The 25,518-nt window shown below is 40.4% G+C and overlaps 1 protein-coding gene across 2 annotated transcripts in view; it reads left to right on the top strand.

Moving 5' to 3' along the window:
- dync1h1 (dynein, cytoplasmic 1, heavy chain 1) overlaps nucleotides 1–25,518 on the top strand; it is a 104,077-nt gene that overhangs the window by 13,574 nt on the left and 64,985 nt on the right. For both annotated transcript variants that reach the window (XM_070879383.1, XM_070879384.1), the window contains exons 8-31: nucleotides 1,277–2,353; nucleotides 2,652–2,831; nucleotides 2,944–3,093; nucleotides 4,261–4,407; nucleotides 5,073–5,213; nucleotides 5,299–5,475; nucleotides 5,690–5,800; nucleotides 5,917–6,036; nucleotides 9,407–9,646; nucleotides 10,706–10,861; nucleotides 11,457–11,570; nucleotides 13,366–13,476; nucleotides 13,563–13,772; nucleotides 14,358–14,504; nucleotides 14,960–15,126; nucleotides 15,214–15,387; nucleotides 16,772–16,937; nucleotides 17,149–17,337; nucleotides 17,592–17,783; nucleotides 18,181–18,463; nucleotides 19,141–19,241; nucleotides 19,655–19,814; nucleotides 21,591–21,834; nucleotides 22,001–22,184. In XM_070879383.1, the coding sequence (XP_070735484.1) occupies nucleotides 1,277–2,353; nucleotides 2,652–2,831; nucleotides 2,944–3,093; nucleotides 4,261–4,407; nucleotides 5,073–5,213; nucleotides 5,299–5,475; nucleotides 5,690–5,800; nucleotides 5,917–6,036; nucleotides 9,407–9,646; nucleotides 10,706–10,861; nucleotides 11,457–11,570; nucleotides 13,366–13,476; nucleotides 13,563–13,772; nucleotides 14,358–14,504; nucleotides 14,960–15,126; nucleotides 15,214–15,387; nucleotides 16,772–16,937; nucleotides 17,149–17,337; nucleotides 17,592–17,783; nucleotides 18,181–18,463; nucleotides 19,141–19,241; nucleotides 19,655–19,814; nucleotides 21,591–21,834; nucleotides 22,001–22,184 (4,941 nt within the window). The remainder of the gene's footprint in view (nucleotides 1–1,276; nucleotides 2,354–2,651; nucleotides 2,832–2,943; nucleotides 3,094–4,260; nucleotides 4,408–5,072; nucleotides 5,214–5,298; nucleotides 5,476–5,689; nucleotides 5,801–5,916; nucleotides 6,037–9,406; nucleotides 9,647–10,705; nucleotides 10,862–11,456; nucleotides 11,571–13,365; nucleotides 13,477–13,562; nucleotides 13,773–14,357; nucleotides 14,505–14,959; nucleotides 15,127–15,213; nucleotides 15,388–16,771; nucleotides 16,938–17,148; nucleotides 17,338–17,591; nucleotides 17,784–18,180; nucleotides 18,464–19,140; nucleotides 19,242–19,654; nucleotides 19,815–21,590; nucleotides 21,835–22,000; nucleotides 22,185–25,518) is intronic.

The following is a 25,518-nucleotide window of genomic DNA, read 5'->3' on the forward strand; positions in this document are numbered from 1 at the left end:
TACTCCATCTGCCAAATTTTTTGCCCACTCACTTAGCCTGTCTTTGTAGATTCTGTGTGTCCTCTTCACAACTTGCTTTCCCTTGGACACTTAGAGAGGCTGGCTGTGTGTAAAAAGTGGGGTGGGGGGGGGGAAGCACTGTTCTGGTTACATGCTTGTTACAACTCAAGCACAGCACATTTTGAGGAAGGTCAAGGGCAGAAAAAAATGGCATTCAAGTTTAACATTTGCAGAGAACTTAGGAAGTTACAAACTAATGCAATAAAATCTAGGGTATCCATTTCCCCATTGCTCCTCACGGCTGAGACGCCAGTAATCACCAATAAATCAAACACTACATTCAGCTCCCAATTTTGCCAAATCTCAGGGTCCCCATCCACAGTTCTGCCAAACTGTAAAGTAATGCCAAATGCTCCCAAATCTAGCAAAGTTTATTTTGGGTTTTCACCTGTACTGGGAGCTGATGACATTACCTAGCAATTGGTCTTGCATAATTTAAAAGCAGCAAAAGAGCATCAAGGTTATGCTTGAACTGTATAAACACTAGTTAGGCTACAGCTATAGTACTGTGTGCAGTTCCAGTCACCACATTACAGAAAATATGTGATTGCACTAGAGGGTACAGAGAAGATTTACGAGGATGTTGCCTAGACTGGAGAATTTTAGTTATGAGGAATGATTGGATATGCTGGGTTTGTTTTCTTTGGAACAGTGGAGGCTGAGGGGAGACCTTATTAAGGTGTATAAAATTGAGGGGCCCAGATAGAGTGGATAGGATTGACCTATTTCCTTTAGCAGAGGGGTCAAGAACAAGGGGGCATAGATTTAAAGTAATTGATAGGAGGTTTTGAGGGGAAATGTCTTCACCCAGTGGGTTGTGGGGGTCTGGAACTCACTGCTTGAAAGGGTGGTAGAGGCAGAAACCCACACCACATTTAAAAGGTACTTGGATGTGCACTCGAAGTGCTGTAACCTACAGGGCTACGAACCAAGAGCTGGAAAGTGGGATTAGGCTGGATAGCTCTTTGTTGGCTGGCGCAGACACGATGGACCAAAGTGGCTTCCTTCAGTGTTAATTTCTAAGATCCTATACCATCTATATAAAGTAACACTTTTCCCTATTCGACACACTTAAAAATATTAAAACATTTTTTTAAATATTTCTTTGTCACACCAGTATATGTGGTTATCTCACTGAGTAATTATTGCAGCTAATTTCATAACCAATCTAGAAATACAATTGTATCCTTTTTTTTCCCCTTTTCAAATTTTAAAGGTGACTGCAGTTGCCCAGCAGTCCCAGGGTGAAGGGTCTGAACCCCAGGACATGAAAGTAGCAGAAGTTCTATTTGACGCAGCTGATGCAAATGCTATTGAAGAGGTGAACCTTGCTTATGAAAATGTCAAGGAGGTTGATGGTTTGGATGTTTCCAAAGAAGGAACTGAAGCTTGGGAAGCAGCACTGAAGCGCTATGATGAGCGAATTGACAGAGTTGAAACACGTATTACAGCCCGTCTTAGAGATCAGCTTGGCACCGCAAAAAATGCCAATGAAATGTTTAGAATATTTTCTAGATTTAATGCTCTCTTTGTTCGTCCTCACATTCGAGGTGCTATTCGTGAATATCAAACACAGCTCATCCAACGTGTGAAGGATGATATTGAAGCCTTGCATGATAAGTTCAAAGTGCAGTACCCACAGAGCCAAGCTTGTAAGATGAGTCATGTCCGTGACTTGCCTCCTGTTTCTGGGTCTATTATTTGGGCAAAACAGATTGACCGACAGCTCACAGCCTACATGAAACGTGTAGAAGATGTTCTTGGTAAGGGTTGGGAGAATCATGTGGAAGGACAGAAACTCAAACAAGATGGTGATAGTTTTCGTATGAAGCTTAACACACAAGAGATTTTTGACGACTGGGCAAGAAAGGTCCAGCAGCGCAACCTTGGCGTGTCTGGTCGAATCTTCACTATAGAAAGCACACGTGCTCGTGGTCGTAGTGGAAATGTTCTGAAGTTGAAAGTGAACTTTCTGCCTGAGATTATTACACTTTCCAAAGAAGTTCGCAATCTTAAATGGCTTGGGTTCCGTGTTCCACTTGCAATTGTCAACAAAGCTCACCAAGCTAACCAGCTCTATCCATTTGCTATCTCACTGATTGAAAGTGTTCGTACCTATGAAAGAACATGTGAGAAGGTAGAAGAGCGAATTTCAATATCTCTGTTGGTTGCTGGCCTGAAGAGAGAGGTGCAGGGACTGATAGGTGAAGGAATCGCCTTGGTCTGGGAATCTTACAAATTAGATCCTTATGTACAGCGCTTGGCAGAAAGTGTTTTCAGCTTCCAGGAAAAGGTTTGTCTATTTTAATTTCAGTTGCTCTGTGTACAACTGTAATTAAGTGTGCACTAGGATAGTTCTGTGTATTGTTAAATACAGCTAATCACTTTTTCAGTATTTCCTAATTTAAATGTTTAATATTTTTGCAAACTGTATTTCAGCAAAGAATTTGTATCTGAAGACTGACAAAGATCCGGACTATTCAGAACTTTAATATTGTATATCAGTTAATTCTATCTTAAAAAGTGAAAAGGCTGCTGCAGAAATTCAATTAAATGGATACAGTGATGTAGGTTGTGTATAAATGTTTCAGGTGGATGATCTTCTAATTATTGAAGAGAAGATAGACCTCGAAGTTCGTTCATTGGAAACCTGCGTATATGATCACAAAGTATTTTCTGAAATCCTGAACCGTGTTCAGAAAGCAGTTGATGACTTGAACCTCCATTCCTATTCCAACTTGCCAATCTGGGTCAACAAGCTGGATATTGAGGTAAGAGCTGCCATAACCAGAAATGGTACTAGAGGATGTATATAGAACTTTTTTGAAAAGGTCGAGAAAGATTCTTTTGAATGAGAATTCACTAACGGAACTGTTCTTGTAGATTGAAAGGATCTTGGGAGTTCGTTTACAAGCTGGGTTGAAAGCATGGACCCTGGTTTTGTTTGGACATGCTGATGACCAGGCTGATGTTGATATGGATACAGATGCTCCACAAACCAGCCATAAACCGGGAGGCGAGCCAAAGATCAGGGTAAGACTTTTCTACTTTTAGGTAAGGCATGAGTTTGAACTGGTTTCAGTGAGACTGGAAATACTTTCACTCCTGTCTCCTCACTAGTGGATATGTGGATGAGATTCCCAGCAGCATTAGATTACGTTTTTTAAATTACAAAACCAGTTGAGAAGGCTGTTTAAAAAGGTCTTGGCTTTTTAAAGAGGGGCATAGAGTACAAAAGCAAGGAAGTTATGCTAAACCTTTATAAAACACTGATTGGGCCCCAGCAGGATTGTGACCAAATCTGGGCACTACATTTTCAGTAAGATGTCAAGACCTTAGAGAGGGTACAGAGGATATTTCCTAGAATAGTACCAGGGATGAAAGACTTCAGTTACATGGAGAGACTAGAGAAACTAGGGTTGTTCTCCTTTTGAACAGAGAAAGTAATGGGGAGATTTGATAGGTGTTCAAAATCTGGAAGGGTTTTGATAAAGTAAATAAGGAGAAACTGTTTCCAGGGTCAGTAACCACAAGTTTAAGGTATTTGGCAGAAGAACCAGAGGTGACATGAGGTGAAAAATGACGAGAGTTGTGATCTGGAATGTGCTGCCTGAAAGGGCGATGGAAGCAGATTCAATAATAATTTTCAAAATGGAATTGGACAAATACTTGAAATGGAAAAAAATTGCTGGGCTTCCTGGGCTATGGGGAAAGAACAGAGGATTGGGATTAATTGGAAGCTCTTTCAAAGAGCCGGCACAGGCATGATCGGCCGAATGACCACCTGTGCTGTATCATTCTATGATTCTCTGGCTGTTTTACTTGTGATTAGCCAGCTCCCTAGGAGATTACATTCATTAGGTGGAGTCCACAACAGATTGTAAATGGACTATGGAAAGAAGGTCCAAATAGTCTTCGTGTTGCATTAATATTCACTTTAGATTACCACCCTCATTGAAACACTGTCTAAGTTGGTGCAAAGCATACTATAGAGGTCATTTTCTACACCAATGATCCTGTTTCTATATTTGGATAGTGAGACCCTTTTTTTGGATGGGAATACTAAATGTGTTTACTGACATTTCTACTATTTTGAATGTTGTCCACCCTGTTCTAATGTAACAGAATAAATGGTCAGATTGACTACAAACATGCACTTCCTCCAGGTGTATTTGATAACTCTTCTCTCCTTTCTTGTAGAATATAGTACATGAGCTTCACATCACAAATCAAGTAATTTATTTGCATCCACCAATTGAAGACTGCAGATACAAGTTGTATCAAGAGCTGTTTAGCTGGAAGATGATTATCCTAACACTTCCTCGGATACAGAGTCAGCGATATCAGGTAAGGAAAAACAGTGATGCCTACAGATTTCTTGCATTCGTAATGTTTTGATAGTTTATGTAAGGAACTGATTAACAGTAATAATTAGAAATTGTGTCCATAGTTGCTTAATGCTAAACTTTGCAAAAATCAATGAGGGGTGTGTTTTTATCAGTTTTAATGACATGGTCTTCCCTAAAACTTTATTGGATTTCATATGCAAGATATGTAGTTCTAGTTTTATTTTTTAGAGAGTAAGGCCATGCATTTGTTTTTGCATGGAGAATATTGAAGTAATAACTGAACAAATTTATGTACCATGTCAGTTAAATTGCTACCCAGACTTTAGACCAAATGAGAAAAGTACTAGTTAACAATCTCTATTTTGCAATTTTACAAAACATGCAAACGTTGAGTTATATTTCAATTAGATTGTGCATTTTGAAATTTTTAGTTGGCATGTTGAATATAAAGTTTTTCTGTTTACTTCAATATTACTGCAGTTGGTTTGTCAGTGAATATGGAAAATGTTTTTTAAACTTAATTTAGACTCCATTTTAACTTTCTGGAAAATAGGAGTGAAGCTGCTAACAGCTATAATTTGAAATTCTGTAGGACAAGTAGAAAGTTTCCCTTTGAATACAGTGACCAAAATACGTTGATTTTTTTTTTTTTTCCCCCATTAGGTTGGTTTTCAGTATGAACTGTCTGAAGAGGAGAAGTTCTACAGAAATGCACTTACAAGAATGCCAGATGGACCAACTGCTTTAGAGGAAGCCCATCAAGCTGTTATGGGAATTGTCAGAGAAGTTGAAAAATATGTCAAGGTAAACAGTCTGATTGTTTCTATTGAGTTTTAGGAAGACTTATTGAACAGATTAAGAACTATGTGTGCTACTTTTTTCTTGGTAGGTTTGGCTTCAGTACCAGTGTTTGTGGGATATGCAACCTGAAAACATCTATAACCGTCTGGAAGATGATCTGAACAAATGGCAAGCACTGCTTGTCCAAATCAGAAAGGCCAGAGGAACTTTTGACAATGCAGAAACTAGAAAGGAATTTGGCCCTGTTGTCATTGATTATGGAAAGGTAAAAGAGTAATGACATTTTTCCTTTAGTTTAGACTAAAACAAAACTTTAATTTGCCTGTTTATTGGACTAACTTTTCAGTAACGTATAAATAATCAGATCTGATGTGAAGCTGATGCTTATCTACACACTGCTGCCAGTACAGGGGTATTTGAGATTTTTGACTTGTCCATATATCTCGAACAGCACTCTAAACTTGTTTATTTTCTTCAAGGTGCAATCAAAGGTGAATCTAAAGTATGATTCTTGGCATAAGGAGGTTCTCAGCAAATTTGGACAGATGCTAGGTCAGAATATGCAGGAGTTCCATTCACAAATTTCCAAGGTAAAGGGTTTGGGTTTTGGAGCAATGTGCACAGCAATTGTATAATTGGATCCAATGTTGACTAATACAGTTCAACCCTTGTTTCTAAATGTTGACTTTTTGTGTTTTTCAAACAGTCTCGTCAAGAGTTGGAGCAACACTCGGTCGATACAGCAAGTACTTCAGATGCTGTGACCTTCATAACCTATGTGCAGTCGTTGAAACGCAAGATCAAGCAGTTTGAGAAACAAGTAGATGTAAGTGTTAGAATTTCTTCTACCTAGAACTGTTTTATTGGATTGCATCAATACAGATGATTAGCCTGTAGAATTTTAAAAATGTAGGTTTATGAACAGCATAAGGGAATGGTAGCATAGTGGTAATGTTACTTGACTAGTAATCCAGAGGCCTGGACTAATGATCCAGAGAAGTAAGTTCAAATTCCACGGCAGCTGGGGAATTTAAATTCCGTTAATTAAATAAATCTGGAATAAAAAGCTAGTGTCAGTAATGGTGACCAGGAAACTACCGGACTGTCGTAAAAACCCATATGGTTCACTACTGTCCTTCAGGGAAGGAAACCTGCCATCCTTACCCGGACTGGCCTATATGTGACTCCAGACCACATAGCAATGTGGTTGACTCTTAACTGCCCTCTGAAATGGCTTAGCAAGCCACTCAGTTGTAACAAGACTGCTACGAGAAACAGTAAGAATAAAACCGAACTGACCACCCAGCACTGTGGGTGTACCTTCACCACATGGACTCAGCGGTTCAAGAAGGCAGCTCACCACTATCTTTTCAAGGGCAATTAGGGATGGGCAATAAATGCTGGCCTTGCCAGCGATCCCCACATCCCAGGAACGAATAAAAAAAATTGCACGGAGCTGGAGTTCTGAAAGTATGTTGAAGGATTACTTGGAACAAGAAATAGACTGCCTAATATTGGATAGTTAACACTGTACTTGGAGTGAGATTCTGGCATAAATACAGTCTTCCGGAACCCTTTCCCTTCCACCCCCCCCCCCCCCAGAGTTAATGAGATGAATATCAAAACACTGAACTGCAGCCATTTATGATCTGATCAGTTATATAATTCTGGATCAATTTTCCATAGAGCAACTCAATGAGCTAATATGTACACATGAATCTGATCATTTAGATCCTATTCTGCAGCAGGGTTGTGGCATTGCTCTCTCATCAAAATAAATAGTGTATAGTTTTAGCCTTGCTAACAGATTTACTGTAGAGTTGCTCAAGTAAGCCATCTCAAGTAAGCATGTCTCTCGTCACCTCTGGTTCTCTTTGACTAGTTGTATCTTTATTTTCTCGATATTTGTTTTCTTCAGGCTTTCTTTCATTTTGGGTGAGTGGTGTGGCAGATGCACAGTCTAGTGTTGGAAATTGGTGGTGACAGAGCATTATGAACTTGGACAGGGGAGATAGGACCATAGTGGGTCTTCGGACCCAGCTCAAACTCTATTCCTTAGCCATCGACTCCATCCCTCTACCTAGCAACTGTCGTGAACCTGAACCTTGGTGCTGAATTTGACAGAATTGAGCTTCTGACCCTATATCCACTCCCATCACCTACTTCCACCTCTAACATCGCCTGACTCTGCCCCTGCCTCAGCTCGTCTGCTGTTGAAACTCTCATCAATGGCTTTGATACCTCTATACTTGACTATTCCAATGCTCTCCTGGCCAGCCTCCCATCTTCCACCCTGCATAAACTTGAGCTCATTCCAAAACTCGCGCTAAGTCCCACTCGCCCATCACTCCTGTGCTCGCTGACCTACATTGGCTTCCGGTGTGTCACAGCCTCAATTTTAAAATTCTCATCCTTGTTTTCAAATCCTGCCATCGCCTCGCCCCTCCTTATCTCTGTAGCCTCCTCCAGCAATGCAAGCCATTGCAATCTCTGCTCCTCAAATTCTGGCCTCTTGTGCATCCCTGATTTTAATTGCTCCTGCATTAGTGGCTGTGCCTTCAGCTGCCTAGGACCTAAACTCTGGAACTCCCTCCCTAAACCACTCTGCTATCTCTCTTTCATAAGAACATAAGAAATAGGAGCAGGAGTAGGCCATTTGGCCCTTCGAGCCTGCTCTGCCATTCAATAAGATCATGGCTGATCTGATCATGGACTTGGCTCCACTTCCCTACCTGCTCCCCATAACCCTTTACTCCCTTATTGCTCAAAAATCTCTCTCTTGCCACCTTAAATATATTCAATGACCCAGCTAACACAACTCTGGGGCAGAGAATTCCATAGATTTACAACCCTCAGAGAGAAGTTTCTCCTCATTTCCGTTTTAAATGGGTGGCCTTTTATTCTAAGACTATGTCCCCTAGTTTTAGTTTCCTCTGAGTGGAAATAACCTCTCTGCATCTACCTATCTTATGTTTCACTAAGATCACCTCTCATTCTTCTGAATTCCAATGAATAGAGGCCCAACCTACTCAACCTATTTTCATAAGTCAACCCCCTCATCTCCAGAATCAACCTAGTGAACCTTCTCTGAACAGCCTCCAATGCAAGTATATCCTTCCTTAAATACGGAGATCAATACTGTACGCAGTACTCTAGGTGTGGCCTCACCAATACCCTGCACAGTTGTAGCAGGACTTCCCTGCTTTTATACTCTCTTCCCCCTTGCAATAAAGGCCAACATTCCATTTGCCATCCTAATTACTTGCTAAACCAGCATACTAACTTTTTGCGTTTCATGCACAAGGACCCCCAGGTCTCTCTGTACTGCAGCATTTGCAATTTTTCTCCATTTTAAATTATAATTTGCTTTTCTATTATTTCTGCCAAAGTGGATAACCTTACTTTTCCCACATTATACTCCAGTCAATAGTTTCTTTTAAGATGCTCCTTAAAACCTACCTCTTTGACCAAGCTTTTTGCTCATCCGTCCTACTAACTCCTTCTATGGTTTGGTGTCAATTTTTGTTTGATAACGCTCCTGTGAAGCGCCTTGGGACGTTTTACTATGTTTAAGGTGCTATATAAATGCAAGTTGTTAGTGCTGAATGAATTCAATCATGCAACATTACTTTTGAGCCCTAACCCTGTCTTCTTTTGATGTCCACCTAAGTACTTAGCATGAGGGTCACAGGATAGCAATTAGAAGTAGGAACCCTGGTTGATCTTCCTCCTTACCAGCACCACTCTTTCCAGATTCCACCTCTGGGTGCTAACACCAGTGTTGATGCCACTCCTGTCGCACTGCAACTAACTCAATATAGAATCATCAGTAGGTTTTTGAAGAAAGCTTGAAACAACTGCTTAGTAATGCAAAGATGCTGGTAACCTTGTAGCATTAGCTGTTGTAAAGCTGTGATGCATGCACTGAGGTTGAATACTCTGTTTAATTTTTTTGTGTTGCTGTAGGGAGGTTTGTTCCATATTTAGTGTTTGCATTTTTGGCTATATTAAAATGTTCAGTCCATTTTCAGTTTGAGCGGTTGATAGATAAAATCCATATAAATCCAAGACTAAGCACTCTTTTTAAGCACTACAATGACTAATCTTGTCGGTCTTGAATATTGTTTATGTGCCAGATTTAATGTAACATTCAAATAAGTTTGTGGGAAGTAAATTGATCGTTCTTCCACCTGTAGCTTTATCGCAATGGCCAGCGTTTGCTGGAAAAACAGCGATTCCAATTTCCTCCATCTTGGCTTTACATCGATAACATTGAGGGAGAATGGGGTGCTTTCAATGACATCATGCGTAGGAAGGACAGTGCTATCCAGCAGCAGGTGGCTAACCTACAAATGAAGATTGTTCAGGAAGATCGTGCTGTGGAAAGCCGTACTACTGATCTCTTGGGTGAATGGGAGAAAACAAAACCTGTAGCTGTAAGTGATGGATCATAATATTTCAAACCTTTATTAGAAATTTGTTAACCATATTTTTCTACCACACTTTGTATGTTTAACATTTGCTCTAAATGTCTGTTATATTTCTATGGCTCTACCTATGTTCTTTTAGATTATATGATGTCCTTAAACTTTAACTGTGGTAATATGTAAAGACCACATATTTGGGTTGGAGTTTCTGTTGCGGTGTTAACCCGGGCGGAACAGTAAATTTTGCACCAGGAAACGGTTTGCATCTCCAGCTGTAAAATTTACCAGCTGGGTCCTGACTGGAGCAGAGTGCAAAGGGAGGCGTTCCACACCTCTCTTGGTGCGCTAGGCCGGCTGAGCAAATTAAAATCCCGAGGTAAACAGCCGGTCTCTGAGCGCTCAGAGACTTCCATGGAAAAAAAAACACCAAAAACATTCCCAATACTTTACTGATGGTACATCCACATGAATCGCAAAAATAAAAAACAATCACGCTTGCCTCCAGTAGACATTCCTTCTCTCATTGCGGCCACTTCATCTCGGACCGGCAGCTTTCACAGGCGATCCCACTAGGGCGCTACAGATCGAACGCGTTTCAAATTTCGAGCCGGTGTCGCAACCAGGGGCGTTGTACACTGGCTCGCCTCACCCGGGTGGTACTGCTCCGTGCCCCCGCAAACCCGGCACCGAATGTCCCGATGGGACGCTGGAAGCTGGCCGCTCGCCCAGAAATGCTTTCCACCACCATTACTGTCCCTCTACGGCGAAAACAGGTGGCAACAAACTGAAAATCCAGCCACTTGTCTATTGTAGTTTTAAAAAGTCGTGAAATGATTGTAGGTTCATTTGGTTCGTCACAAAAATGTTGGCGTAAAACAATTTTCTGTATCTAAAACGTTCTATCTGAGCATTTGAGCAAAAGATAGAACAAAATGCCATATATTGCTTACATAAGTCAGTGTACTTCAAAAATAAATTTACTATGTGAAGCATTTTGAGCTGTTTTGAAGTGAAAGCTGCTTATATAAATATATGTATATTAATTATAAAAATAAACTGACTACTTAGGGGAACCTTCGTCCGGAAGATGCCCTGCAAGCACTCACTATCTATGAAGGCAAGTTTGGTCGCCTGAAAGATGACCGAGAAAAATGTGCGAAAGCCAAAGAGGCTTTGGAACTGACAGATACAGGATTGCTCAGTGGGAGTGAAGAACGAGTGCAGGTATATATTCTAACAACTCTGAAGCCTAGATTTGCTGCTGCTGTGCAAATATTTTTGGCATAAATCAGGCAACTGGTAGCTGAAATTGGTAGGAATTATGCCCTGCGAGAACTCTGCCCACTTTCCACCACGCTGTGGTTTTTAGAAGGGATGGGGAAGGAAACCAGTGATATAGGAAGAGCTTGCCTCTAATGGGCATTGCTTCATTTTCCTACATTTGGACATGCAGAAGTAATTTTTAAAATGTACCTAATACAAAATAAACGGAGTCAGTTTATTTAAAGGGCTAACCTTGGAAAGTTGGATTAAGCAGTACTCTTCCATTTTAGTCTCTTCAAATCTGCCATCAGCCATGTATCTATAAGCTTATGGCCTTAATGGAATATCTAGGCTTGATTTTCTATTAAAAAATCAAATGCAAGTTAAACGCCTATTCTGAAAGGGCGAAAAGCAAACTACCTATGCGTGGAAAATGTTATTGTCTAGTTCTGGTTATGTACATCTGTGGTACGATTATCCTGAATACCTTCTCAGTGGATGAGGATGCCTCATAACTGCATCTGTCAAACTGACCAATTATCTCCCCTTTTATCAGGTTGCATTGGAAGAACTGCAAGATCTCAAAGGAGTCTGGTCTGAGCTCTCCAAAGTCTGGGAACAAATTGACCAATTGAAAGAACAACCATGGGTTTCAGTTCAGCCACGCAAAGTATGAAAAAGACATTTGTGATCGTGCCTTTACTTGTGCTTGTTCAAGGTTCATTTTTTCCAAAATAAGAAAAATGAACTAAATTTCAAAAGCTAATCAGGCAAACAGACTCTGAATACCATTACCTCTGTTTTGTTTTGTTGATGGTTGGAAAACGGTAATATTCAGCTTGGTGATCGATTCCCGGTGGGGTGAGCGAGAGAGACGCTTGGTGATCTGATCAACGTTTTCAAGAAAATGGAAACGGTAGATAGAGAGAAACTATTTCCGCTAGTTGGGGATTCTAGGACTAGGGCACAGAATCTGAAAAAATTAAAGCCAAATCTTTCAGGAGTGAAATTAGGTAATACTTATACACACAAGGGGGCCGAAATTGGTGAGGAACAAGTTCCGCCCATTTTTCGGCAGTCCCTGGGCAGTGCGTCATTTTTTTACTGCCCGGTACCACTGGGGCCGAGTGGGCGGGAATTTCATCCCACTTTTCTCGGCGGTGAGCGGCGTACAGCGGGCGGGAGCAGAGTGCTGTGTGCGACAGAGGAGGCCTTTTGACTCGGGAATCTTCGGCTCCCGAGTTGTGTGTGCGAGGCTGTCAAGCTCTGCCCCCTGAGAGGCCAGAGACTTCCGGCCTGAGACTGCTCTGTGTGTGGGGGGATGTGTGTGTGTGTGTGTGTGAGAGAGAGAGAGAGACGGGGGGGTGGGGGGAAAGAGAGCGAGAGAGAGACTGGGGTAGGTGTGGGGGTGAGAGAGAGAGAGGCGGGACTGGGGGGGGTGAGATTAAACATTTTTATTATTGCCTAACACTAGAAAATTCTACAATCCATTTAAAAATACATCAAACAGTGGAGAACGATAAAGATCTGTGCAATATGAAACACACCTGTTAGCGCTGTGTACATACCACCCACTTAAGACCCACTTAAAAAGCACCTTCTCCAGGACGGTATGCGGCATGTCATGAATTTTGCACTTTTGGGCAGTATGTCGGCGGTCTGCATGGGCGGACGGTGTGCATATAGCGCCCGGCAGTATGTTACTGATTTTTCCGCCTGGTGATGTGGGTGTTTTTTCACCAAAATAGCATTTTTGAGCGGTATGTCGATGAATTTCGTGCCTAAAGGGTGGTAGAAGTTTGGAGCTCTTCCACAAATGGCAATTAATGCTAGATCAATTGTTAATTTTAAATTGGAGATTGATAGCTTTTCGTTAACCAAAGGTATTCAGGGATATGGGCTAAAGGTGGGTATGTGGAGTTAGGTCGCAGATCAGCCATGATCTCCTTGAATGACGGAACAGGCTCAAGGGGCTGAATGGCCTATTCCATTCCAGTGACACACTCTCTGCCTTGACACACTCTCTCTCGCATACTATAAATCGGTGGCCCTGATATCCTGTAACGTCTAGTGTGATCATTGTATATTATTTCCCCTTTGTCCTTTTTTAAAAAAACATTTCCAAATATTACGAAAGAAAATGCATGATTCTGATTTATGAACAAGTGATTTTATTAATATCCTTATTTCCAGATGTTGATCTGAACTTGTTCCTCTTTCACCCTGACTTAGTACCAGATGTTCCACATGTACTATCTAAGGCATTAAAAGCTGTTTCTCTTCATGCAAAGTATCTCCCAACATAATGTTCAAATAGAGATTGAGCTCCTGAAGTTATCTTCTGTTTATATTGAATTTCTTCTGTTGGTGGTTGAAGCCGCAAGAGTAAACATTTACTACTGTATTAGTGTTTATAGCTAAATGACACCTCATGGTTGACTTATTTCTATTATTCTGTAAAACAGCTTCGTCAGAACTTGGACGGATTGCTTAACCAACTGAAGAATTTCCCAGCTCGTCTGCGCCAGTATGCATCATATGAGTTTGTACAGAGACTTCTGAAGGGCTACATGAAGGCATGTCCTTTAAATTTAAATGCAACAAATTATATTCATTTGTATGACCAAACAATAAAACATTAATTTTAAATGCTGTATTCTAGATTAACATGTTGGTGATTGAGCTGAAGTCTGAGGCCTTGAAGGATCGTCACTGGAAGCAGCTGATGAAACGACTCCATGTTAATTGGGTGGTGTCTGAATTAACACTGGGTCAAATATGGGATGTCGACTTGCAAAAAAATGAAGCTGTTGTCAAGGATGTGCTACTTGTGGCCCAGGGAGAGATGGCTTTGGAAGAATTCTTGAAACAAGTTAGTAACATTCAAATTTAACTACCTCTCTTGGGTTTTAGGATGGAGCACAGCTAGGGAAGGAATAACTTTGTGAACATTTTAGAAACTTATTTCCAGGTTTGATGTAATGCAGGTTGTCTACACAACTTGAATAGCATCTTCTTTTTCATAGTACTAGTACTTAATGTGTTAGTACCTCAACATTTTATATCTGTTAAGTCTTCTCAGTATACAAGTGGTACAATTTCAAGTCTCATTCTTCCAGTTATCCCATTAAATTTTAGTCTATTGTATGCAAAAATAAAACTTAAATACAGATTTTAACCATGATATCCATGGTCACTAAGAACATGTGTTGGACAAAGCAATTTTTCTGTAGCCTGTTGATAATCCAGTGCAATTAGTTCAAGTATTGTTTTAGTAACCACCAGCGACAAATTCTGAAATGCTTCTTTAGCACGTGTTATCTCCGATAGCACTACGTTCTGTCATCTGAAGCGCTAATAATTAATTGATGGGCTAAATTCTATAATTCTGTGCAATTTAGCTTTGTGAATTTTACCAATTATGATATTGTCTTAATAATTTAAAACTTGTAAACAGATTAGAGAAATGTGGAACACCTATGAACTGGACTTGGTAAACTATCAAAACAAGTGTAGATTGATCCGTGGCTGGGATGACCTTTTCAACAGGGTCAAAGAGCACATCAACAGTGTATCTGCCATGAAACTGTCTCCCTACTACAAGGCAAGTATTTATGGGAGGTTTTTTTTACATTCTGTTGCTTTATGCTTTGTCCTTTTTCCTATTGAGATGAAATCCTTTCTGAATTGCAGTTGATCACCTTTCCACCATAAGTTTTACAATTGATACATTTCCAGCTTTAAGTTTGTGTTCGTATTTTTATAATTTTGCATTTTAATTTCTATTCCTTCATGCTTTCGCTCACCTTGCATTAGGCATTACCAAATTACAAGGTATCTGCTGTGTGTCTTTGTAGTCATTTTTGATGCAGTGAGATTTTAAAGTTTTTTGTTTTAAGACATTTGTTAGAATTTCTGCTCTGTTCAAAATGTTTGTAGCATTCAGCAGTGATGGTTTTCCCAAGAGGATTGTTCAGCTGATTATCCAAATATATAATTTGCTTACTGCTTAAATGGCTAATCACTATCCTCCTTGTGCTAATTGTAACATTTCTATAGGTCTTTGAAGAGGATGCTTTGAGCTGGGAAGATAAGCTAAATCGTATCATGGCACTCTTTGATGTATGGATTGATGTCCAGCGTCGCTGGGTCTATCTTGAAGGCATCTTTACAGGAAGTGCTGACATTAAGCATTTGCTACCTGTGGAAACTCAGAGATTCCAGAGGTATGTGAATAGATTTGCATTTAAATTTAAAGAGTTACTTAGAAATTCTTAAACTGAAGTGCATGTTCTGATTTTATTATTATACAGCATCAGCACTGAGTTCCTAGCACTCATGAAGAAAGTGACCAAGTCTCCCCTTGTCATGGATGTTTTGAATATCCCAGGAGTGCAGCGGTCATTGGAACGGTTGGCAGATCTGTTGGGCAAGATACAGAAGGCTTTGGGGGAATATCTGGAGAGAGAACGATCATCCTTCCCTCGGTAGAAAATTGAATACTTTATTTTAAACACACTTGGGTGCATTGAATGCTGAAAGGAAGAGAAAAACTAGCGTATTGCACATTCCCTTCTATAAAAATGTAGAAAGTTTGAGGCTGTACTTCTAAGATTACAAATCAAACTTGGGTTATGTAAATCAGAATCCTGTACACTAATTATTACCAAATTATTGTGGCATGCTGTTATAAAATTGCACAACTTTTGTGACAATTCATGTTTGACAAATCAATTTTGAAGGTAGATGAGGGGGGGACCAGTGGATGTAGTATATTTGGATTATCAAAAGGCATTTGATAAAGTGCCACACAAGTTGTTGTATAAGATTAGAGCTCATGGGATTGGGAGTAATATATTAGCGTGGATTGAATAAAGGATAGAAAAGAGAGAGCAGGAATAAACAGATCATTTTCAGGAACCCAGAAAGTAACTAGTTGAGAGCTGCAAGGACCAGTGCTCGGCCTCTGCTATTTACAATCTGTCATTGACTTGGATGAGGGTTATATATCCAAGTTTGCTGACAAGACAAAGCTAGTTAGGAAGGTAAGCTTTGAGGAGGCTGCAAAGGGATCTAGACCGGTGATTGGGCAAGAAGGTGGCAGATGGAGTATAACTTTGGTAGAAAGAATATTTTTTTAACAAGGTGAGAGACTAGTAACTGTTGGCATTTAGAGGGATTTGGGTGTTCTTGTACACGAATCACAAAGGTAACATCCAGGTACAGCAAGTAATTAGGAAGGAAAATGGTGTATTAGACTTTATTGCAAGGGGGTTGGAGTATAAAAGTAAGTAAGTCTTGCTGCAATTATAAAGAGATGTGGTGAGACCACACCTGAAATATTGTGTACAATTTTGGTATCCTTACCTAAGGAAGGATATACTTGTCTTGGAGGGGGTGCAATGAAGGTTCACTAGATTGATTCCTGGGATGAGAGGGCTGTCCTATGAGAACAGATTGAGTAGAATGGGCCTATATTCTCTGAAATTTATAAGATGAGAGATGATCTCATTGAAGCGTATAAAATTCTTAGAGGGTTGACAGGGTAGATGCTAAGAGGCTGTTTTCCCTGGCTGGAACTAGGACAGTCTCAGGATAAGACTGAATGAAGAGAAATTTCTTCACTCAGCAGGTTGTGAATCTTTGGAATTCTTTACCCTAGGATGGTCAGTCGTTGAGTATATTTAAGACTGAGATCGATGCATGCTTGGGCACTAAGGGAATCAAGGAATATGGGGATAGGACCAGAAAGTGGAGTTAATGTAGAAATTCAGCATTCATTATTGAATGATGGAGCAGGCTCTAGGGCCTACTCTGCTCCTATTGTGTTCTTTACTAATAAGCACGGAATATACTTGTACTGCTTTTCAGGTTCTACTTTGTTGGTGATGAAGACTTGCTGGAAATTATTGGCAACAGTAAGAACGTGGCTAAGTTGCAGAAACACTTCAAGAAGATGTTTGCTGGTGTTTCTAGTATCATTCTCAATGAAGATGCTACAATTGTGTTGGGAATTGCATCGCGTGAGGGTGAAGAGGTATATTTAAATGTTTACTTAAAATAGTAAAAATGTATTGCTGTGCTATATCAACAAGATGACTGGTATACTACATTGGTTATTTAAATATGGCGGAGGGAATACTCAATACAGATGAAGTTGAAAAATCCATTTCAAGTATACAGATATTGATGTGCATCTAATTGTCTTTCAAAAGTAACACCGAGGAACTATGTAATTTTTCTGACAGGTGCTTTTCAAGACTGCTGTTTCAATCACTGAGCACCCAAAGATTAATGAGTGGTTAACTTTGGTGGAGAAAGAAATGAGGGTCACTCTGGCCAAGTTGTTGGCTGAGTCGGTCACTGAAGTTGGCATCTTTGGCCAAGGTACTTCAATCGACTCTACAGACTACATTTGCTGGATTGATAAATACCAGGTGTGTATGCAGAAGTAAAGAACGACTAATTTGCAATGAAGTAGCAATGTACCATTTCTATTTAACTTTTCAACAGTACTACAGGTATATCCAATTTCTTTATGAAGCATTTTCAATATTCAAAAGTGAAAATGTTAGTAAGCATTTATGAAAATAGAACTTGGAAGATTTTGATTTATCCATGCTGCAATATAAAAAAAATAAACTTGTTTGTTTTTAACTAGATTTTCGTAAACATTTTCTCCATAATATAGGCCCAGCTTGTTGTCCTTTCAGCTCAGATATCATGGTCTGAAAATGTGGAAAATGCCCTGAATAATGGTACTAGTAGTGGTCAGTCCCCACTTGCCCCAGTCCTGGTCAATGTGGAAGCTACTTTGACTGTGTTAGCAGATTCTGTGTTGATGGAACAACCACCACTTCGCAGGAGGAAACTTGAGCACTTGGTGAGTAAACATCCTGTATCCCTTGAGGGGAAAGTTAGTGGTAGTGAGATCATTCTTGTTTATTTAGAGATCTACCTGAAACATTCTGTGCTTTTAATATTTCGCTCAATTTTCTCTATTTGGTGTGTTTAAAACACATTTGTTTTGAATATTAATGTTTAATTGCAAATACATAATAGTTCACTCAAATATTCTACTAGAAGATAGTACGTGTATATTTTTTGTGGGTTTTGAGTATATCTTTGGTTTTAGTGTGTGGAAGAGACCAATGAAGAGCTCTCCATGGAATTAGTTAATCCTTTTAGTAGCATTTAAAAAAAAAAAATAATAATAATTTGGCAAAATTGCACAAAACTGTAAACTTTTAGTTTTAATCATTTAATATTTTTTGTTACAGATCACTGAATTGGTACACCAGAGAGATGTAACCAGAATGTTGATCAAGAACAAAGTAGACCAGCCTAAATCTTTTGACTGGCTCAGTCAAATGCGATTCTACTTTGATCCCAAACAAACTGATGTGTTACAGCAGCTATCTATACAAATGGCTAATGCCAAATTCAACTATGGTTTTGAGTACCTTGGTGTTCAAGATAAACTCGTACAGACACCTCTCACAGACCGTTGTTATTTGACTATGACGCAGGCTTTGGAAGCTCGACTTGGCGGGTCTCCATTTGGTAGGTGGTGGAACATATGTTATACTTCTGGTTTAGCTACAGTAAGAAGAAAATTAAATGATCTTTCCCATGCATTAATGATATCTGGAGGTCATCATGAAACAGACCGAAGATTCCTTAGTTTGACTCCTGGTCTGTGATGAGTTAGCTTAATTGGGGGTGGGAGCTATGGGCCTCTGCTTCAAACTTGGGAGAAGAAAATCAGCACTACTTGTGATCATTGTCTGGTGACACCCCTCCTCTTTCCTCCCACCTCCCCCCAGCCAAATCTAATGGAGACAGAATCAAGCTTAACTCTAATGCTCCCCGAAGGTAAATAGACTGACACATGAAAGGCCACTTCTGCTAGGTACCAGAATTTTTCCATGGAACTGTATCTCAGTATGGGGTTAATGTCATTGGGAGAAGGAAGGAACAAAATTGGCAAAATAAAAACACCTTTAAAATATTGGCCATACCAACATTTTTGTCCACTGCTACTGAATTCCTCTAGCACAGATATTTCAAACGACTAAGAAAAAGCATACTTCAAAGTTGTACTATTAGTTGTTAACTAGTCATTTTAAGAACTGCATCTGTTAGTGAAGTGACATTTCACCTTTTTAGCAAAAGCTACCTTAATGGTTTGTGTATTTCATATTTAATTATTTTGTATTCCAATCTTTGTTCCACATTAGGTCCTGCTGGTACTGGCAAAACTGAATCAGTCAAAGCACTTGGACACCAGCTTGGGCGCTTTGTTCTCGTTTTCAACTGTGATGAGACCTTTGATTTCCAGGTGTTGTAACTGATTTTAGTAATGTGGTGCCAATCTCAATGGCTTTCTATTAATTAAATTGCATGCTCAAAACTCTTTTCATACTTTTGTAGTACAATGAAACTTGCCTATGGAATGATCAGTTGTGCTGTGAGTTGTAATTTTAATATACTAATTGTTATGGTATTATAGCTTAAAACAAGGTATATAAATGGAAGCTCTGAAGTGGGAAAGTTTTATACCAGTGTAACCCCTCCAATTACTTTAAATTACTGAGAAAAGTGGCAAAATCATTTAAAATTTGTGCCTCTTTGCTGGCCTTACTCTTAAATTCTTAGGTGCCACACTTATTTCTTTATATAACATTTTCCTTAATGCTTGCAGTATTTTTTTTAATGAGGTTTTTCTTATCTAATTTTTTTTTAAATTATTAGGCTATGGGTCGTATATTTGTGGGTCTCTGCCAGGTGGGAGCCTGGGGTTGTTTTGATGAATTTAATCGCCTTGAAGAACGTATGCTGTCTGCTGTATCCCAGCAAATACAGTGCATCCAGGAAGCACTCCGTGAGCACTCCAATCCCAACCGTGACCGAAGTATGTTGTGTGCATAGTTTGGTTTAATGCTATTCTGGTCTTTCTAGATATTGAACTTTAGAACATTTCTACAGTGCTACAACTTTACTTTTTACATTTTATTTTAAATTTTGCAGCAGTCATGTTTCCTAATTAGTTAAAGTATTCAGTGTTGGTACATAGTCTTCAGTTGATTTTACATCTATAGCCTTCTGTGTGGTGTTTGAGAATAGATACTTGATAAGTGGATATTATGGGGATATGAAGAATGTAGGATTGGGATTAGGATCATAGAAAAAATGAGGTATACTAATTTTTTTTTTAAAACAAAATGGGCTTGGTTGGGCTAACTCTGTTCATACAATCTTAGAATGGTAAATACCAACAGCAACGAACATTTATATAGCAGAAAACATACCAAGATGTTTTACCGAGAAAGGAGAAAATAAATCCAAGGAATTTATGCCAAGCTCTGGTGGGTGAGTTATGAGAGGCAACTGAAAGCTTAGTTGAATAGATGGATTTTAAGAAATTTTCAAAGGTGGTGAGGTGAGGCTGAGCGACTTGGGGAGGGAGTTCTAAAGAATGGGACCATGGCAGTTGAAGGCTCTATCAATGATTGGATGGAGTATTGTGTACAATTCTGGGCACCACACTTTAGGAAGGATGTCAAGGCTCTGGAGAGGGTACAGAGGAGGTTTACCAGGATGATGCCAGGGATGAGGTAGTTCAGTTATGTGAAGAGATTGGAGAAGCTGGGATTGTTTTCCTTTGAGCAGAGAATGTTAAGGGGAGACCTTTTTGAGGTATTTAAAATTTGAGGGTTTTGATAGAACAAGTAGGGAGAAACTAGTTCTTCTGGCAAGTGGATTGGTAACCAGAGGTCATAGATTTGAAATAATTTGCAGAAGAACTAAGAGGGAAAATGAGAAATTTCTTCCGAGGGTTGTTAAAATCTGGAACGCACTATCTGAAAGGGTAATGGAATCCGATTCCATAGTAACTTTTTAAAAGGCCGATTGGACATGTACTGGGACTAATTTGCAGGGTTATGGGGAGAAAGCTAGGGGAGTGGGACGAATTGGATAGCTCTTTCAGCCCAGGCACGATGGGCCGAATGCCCTCATTCTATGCTGTAAGATTCTGAGGTATAAAAAGCAATCAAAAAGGCTATTGGAATTATGGCTTATATCTCAAGGAGGTTGGAATACCAAAGTGTGGAAGTGATGCTTCAGTTGTATAGAGCCTTAATCAGACCCCTTCTGGAGTATTGTGTTCAGTTTTGGGCACCAATCCTCAGGAAAGATATATTGGCCTTGGAAGGGGTAGAGCGCGTATTCACCAGGATCATACCTGGGCTTAAAGGGCTAAATTACGAGGACAGGTTGCATAAACTTGATTTTGACGGTTGAGGGGTGATCTAATTAAGGTATAAATTGATTTGATGTGGTGGATACAGAGAAATTATTTTTTCCGGTAGTGGAACCCAGAGAGGGCACCATCTTAAAATTTGACCTGTTCTATTTACAAGTGAAATCACAAAGCACTTTCATCACAAAGGCTAGTGAAAATGTTTAACTTTCTCCTTCAAGGCTGTGGATGCTGGATAAATTGAAGTGTTCCATAGATCTTTGTTGGGGAAGGGTATTGAGGGATATGGATCAAAGATGGGCAACTAGAGTTGAACAGATCAAACCTTATCTAATGGAATGGCAGAACAGGTTCAGCGATGACTGGCTTACTCTTCTTCTATGAAGCATTGGACTTGCAGCTTGAGCTCTTTTCATTTTCTTCCAGGTTCTCTTACGATCACCTGTGAGCTGCTGAACAAAGAAGTGAAAGTCAGGGCAGATATGGCTATTTTCATTACTATGAATCCAGGCTATGCTGGTCGCTCCAACCTACCAGATAACTTGAAAAAACTTTTCCGTAGTTTGGCAATGACAAAACCTGATCGGCAACTTATTGCGCAGGTTATGTTGTACTCACAAGGGTTCCGTACTGCTGAAACCCTTGCAAACAAGATTGTTCCATTCTTCAAGTAAGCATCTTTAACTTTAAAACTTGACTCTTTTTTAAGTTTGTTTTGGCATAAATGAGAGAAATTATAAAATTTGTATATTTATAGTCCTGATTAAATGTTTCATTTGTTAACATTCTATTTGCATAACTGGCATACATTGAAGTTCAAAAATTGCTTTTTCAAGGCTTTGTGATGAACAGCTGTCATCCCAGAGCCACTACGATTTTGGTCTGCGAGCCCTGAAGAGTGTGCTAGTAAGTGCGGGTAATGTGAAGCGGGAGAGGATTCAGAAGATAAAGAAAGAGAAGAGAGAACGTGGTGAAGATGTTGATGAGGCAGAAATTGCAGAGAACTTGCCTGAGCAAGAGGTTAGTAGTTCAGCACAGCACCGTCTGTAAAGATTGCAATTCCATGTCACTTACTTTTCAAATTATATATTGGACTGTGTATATAAAAAAAAATACATGTAGTATAAAACTAAGCTGTATTGCATCAGAACGTAAGAAATAGGAGCAGGGGTAGGCCATGTGGCCCCTCGAGAATGCTCCGCCAATTATTACGATCATGGCTGATCTGATCGTGGACTCGGCTCCACTTCCCTGCCTGCTCCCCATAACCCTTTACTCCCTTATTGCTCAAAAATCTGTCCATCTCCACCTTAAATAGATTAAATGACCCAGCCAACACAGCTCTCTGATGCAGCGAATTCCATAGATCCACAACCCTCAGAAGAAATTGCTTCTCATCTCAGTTTTAAATGGGCGGCCTCTTATTCTAAGATTATGCCCTCTAGTGGAAACATCTTTTCTGCATCCACCCTGTCAAGCTCCCTCATAATCTTAGGAATCCTAGTCAGAGTAGGAATCGCAGGATAGCTCAGATGAATACGTGGCTTGAGTGGTGCAGAAGGGAGAGATTCAAATTCCTGGGGCATTGGAACCGGTTCTGGGGGAAGGTGGGACCAGTACAAGCCGGATGGTCTGCACATGGGCAGGACCGGAACCAATGTCCTAGGGGGGTGGTGTTTGCTAGTGCTGTTGGGGAGGAGTTAAACTAATATGGCAGGGGAATGGGAACCTATGCAGGGAGGCAGAGGCAAAAGATAGAAAGGAGAATAGTAAAAGTGGAGGGCAGAGAATCCCAAGGCAAAAAACAAAAAGGGCCACATTACAGCAAAATTCTAAAGGGGCAAAGTGTGTTAAAAAGACAAGTCTGAAGGCTCTGCCTCAATGCGAGGAGTATTCGGAATAAGGTGGACGAATTAACTGCGCAGACAGCAGTTAACGGATATGATGTAATTGGCATTACGGAGACATGGCTCCAGGGTGACCAATGCTGGGAACTCAACATCCAGGGGTATTCAACATTCAGGAAAGATAGAAAGGAAAAGGTGGGGGGGTGGCATTGATGGTGAAAGAGGAAATTAATGCAATAGTAAGGAAGGACATTGGCTTGGATAATGTGGAATCGGTATGGGTGGAGCTGCGGAATATCAAAGGGCAGAAAACGCTGGTGGGAGTTGTGCACAGGCCACCAAACAGTAGTAGTGAGGTTGGGGACAGCATCAAACAAGAAATAAGGGAGGTGTGCAGTTATCATGGGCGACTTTAATTTACATATAGATTGGGCTAACCAAACTGATAGCAATGCGGTAGAGGAGGATTTCCTGGAGTGTATTAGGGATGATTTTCTAGACCAATATGTCAAGGAACCAACTAGAGAGCTGGCCATCCTAGACTGGGTGATGTGTAATGAGAAGGGACTAATTAGCAATCTTGTTGTGTGAGGCCCCTTGGGGAAGAGTGACCATAATATGGTAGAATTCTTTACTAAGATGGAGAGTGACGCAGTTAATTCAGAAACTAGGGTCCTAAACTTAAGGAAAGCTAACTTCGACGGCATGAGGCCTGAATTGGCTAGATTAGACTGGCAAATGATACTTAAAGGGTTGATGGTGGATAGGCAATGGCAAACATTTATAGATCACATGGATGAACTTCAACAGTTGTACATCCCTGTCTGGAGTAAAAATAAAACAGGGAAGGTGGCTCAACTGTGGCTAACAAGGGAAATTAAGGATAGTGTTAGATCCAAGGAAGAGTCATATAAATTGTCCAGAAAAAGCAGCAAACCTGAGGACTGGGAGAAATTTAGAATTCAGCAGAGGAGGTTTAATTAGGAGGGGGAAAATAGAGTACGAGGGGAAGCTTGCCGGGAACATAAGTGACTGCAAAAGCTTCTATAGATATGTGAAGAGAAAAAAATTAGTGAAGACAAACATAGATCCCTTGCAGTCAGACTCGGGTGAATTAGTAATGGGGAACAAAGAAATGGCAGACCAATTGAACAGATACTTTGGTTCTGCCTTCACGAAGGAAGACACAAATAACCTTCCGGATGTACTTGGGGACCGAGGGTCTAGTGAGAAGGAGGAACTGAAAGATATCCTTATTAGGCGGGAAATTGTGTTGGGCAAATTGATGGGATTGAAGGCCGATAAATCCTGGGGCCTGATAGTCTGCATCCCAGAGTACTTAAGGAGGTGGCCCTAGAAATAGTGGATGCATTGGTGGTCATTTTCCAACAATCTATCAACTCTGGATCAGTTCCTATGGACTGGAGGGTAGCTAATGTAACAGTACTTTTTTAAAAAGGAGGGAGAGAGAAAATGGGTAATTATAGACCGGACATCAGTAGTGGGGAAAATGTTGGAATCAATTAAGGATGAAATAGCAGCGCATTTGGAAAGCAGTGACAGGATTGGTCCAAGTCAGCATGGATTTGTAAAAGGGAAATCATGCTTGACAAATCTTCTGGAATTTTTTGAGAATGTAACTAGTAGAGTAGATAGAGGAGAACCAGTGGATGTGATGTATTTGGACTTTCAAAAAGCCTTTGACAAGGTCCCACATAAGGGATTGGTATGCAAAATCAAAGCGCATGGTATTGGGGGTAATGTACTGGCGTGGATAGAGAATTGGTTGGCAGACAGGAAGCAGAGAGTCGGGATAAACGGGTCCTTTTCGGAATGGGAGGCAGTGACTAGTGGAGTGCCGCAGGGCTCTGCTGGGACCCCAGATATTTACAATATACATTAATGATTTGGATGAAGGAATTGAGTGTAATATCTCCAAGTTTGCAGATGACACTAAACTGGGTGGCGGTGTGAGCTGTGAGGAGGATGCTAAGAGGCTGGAGGGTGATTTGGACAGGTTAGGTGAGTGGGAAAATGCATGGCAGATGCAGTATAATGTGGATAAATGTGAGGTTATCCACTTTGGTGGCAAAAACACGAAGGCAGAATATTATCTGAATGGTGGCAGATTAGGAAAAAGGGAGGTGTAACAAGACCTGGGTGTCATGGTTCATGAGTCATTGAAAGTTGGCATGTAGGTACAGCAGGCGGTGAAGGTGGCAAATGGCATGTTGGCTTTCATAGCTAGGGGATTTGAGTATAGGAGCAGGGAGGCCTCACCTGGAATATTGTGTTCAGTTTTCATCTCCTAACTTGAGGAAGGACGTTCTTGCTCTTGAGGGAGTGCAGCGAAGGTTCACCAGATGGATTCCCGGGATGGCGGGACTGACATATATCAAACACTGGATCAACTGGGCTTGTATTCACTGGAGTTCAGAAGAATGAGAGGGGATCGCATAGAAACGTTTAAAATTCTGATGGGTTTAGACAGGTTAGATGCAGGAAGA

The sequence above is a fragment of the Pristiophorus japonicus genome, chromosome 4 (genome assembly GCF_044704955.1).
Source record: "Pristiophorus japonicus isolate sPriJap1 chromosome 4, sPriJap1.hap1, whole genome shotgun sequence".
In the NCBI taxonomy this organism is placed as follows: Eukaryota; Metazoa; Chordata; class Chondrichthyes; family Pristiophoridae; genus Pristiophorus; species Pristiophorus japonicus.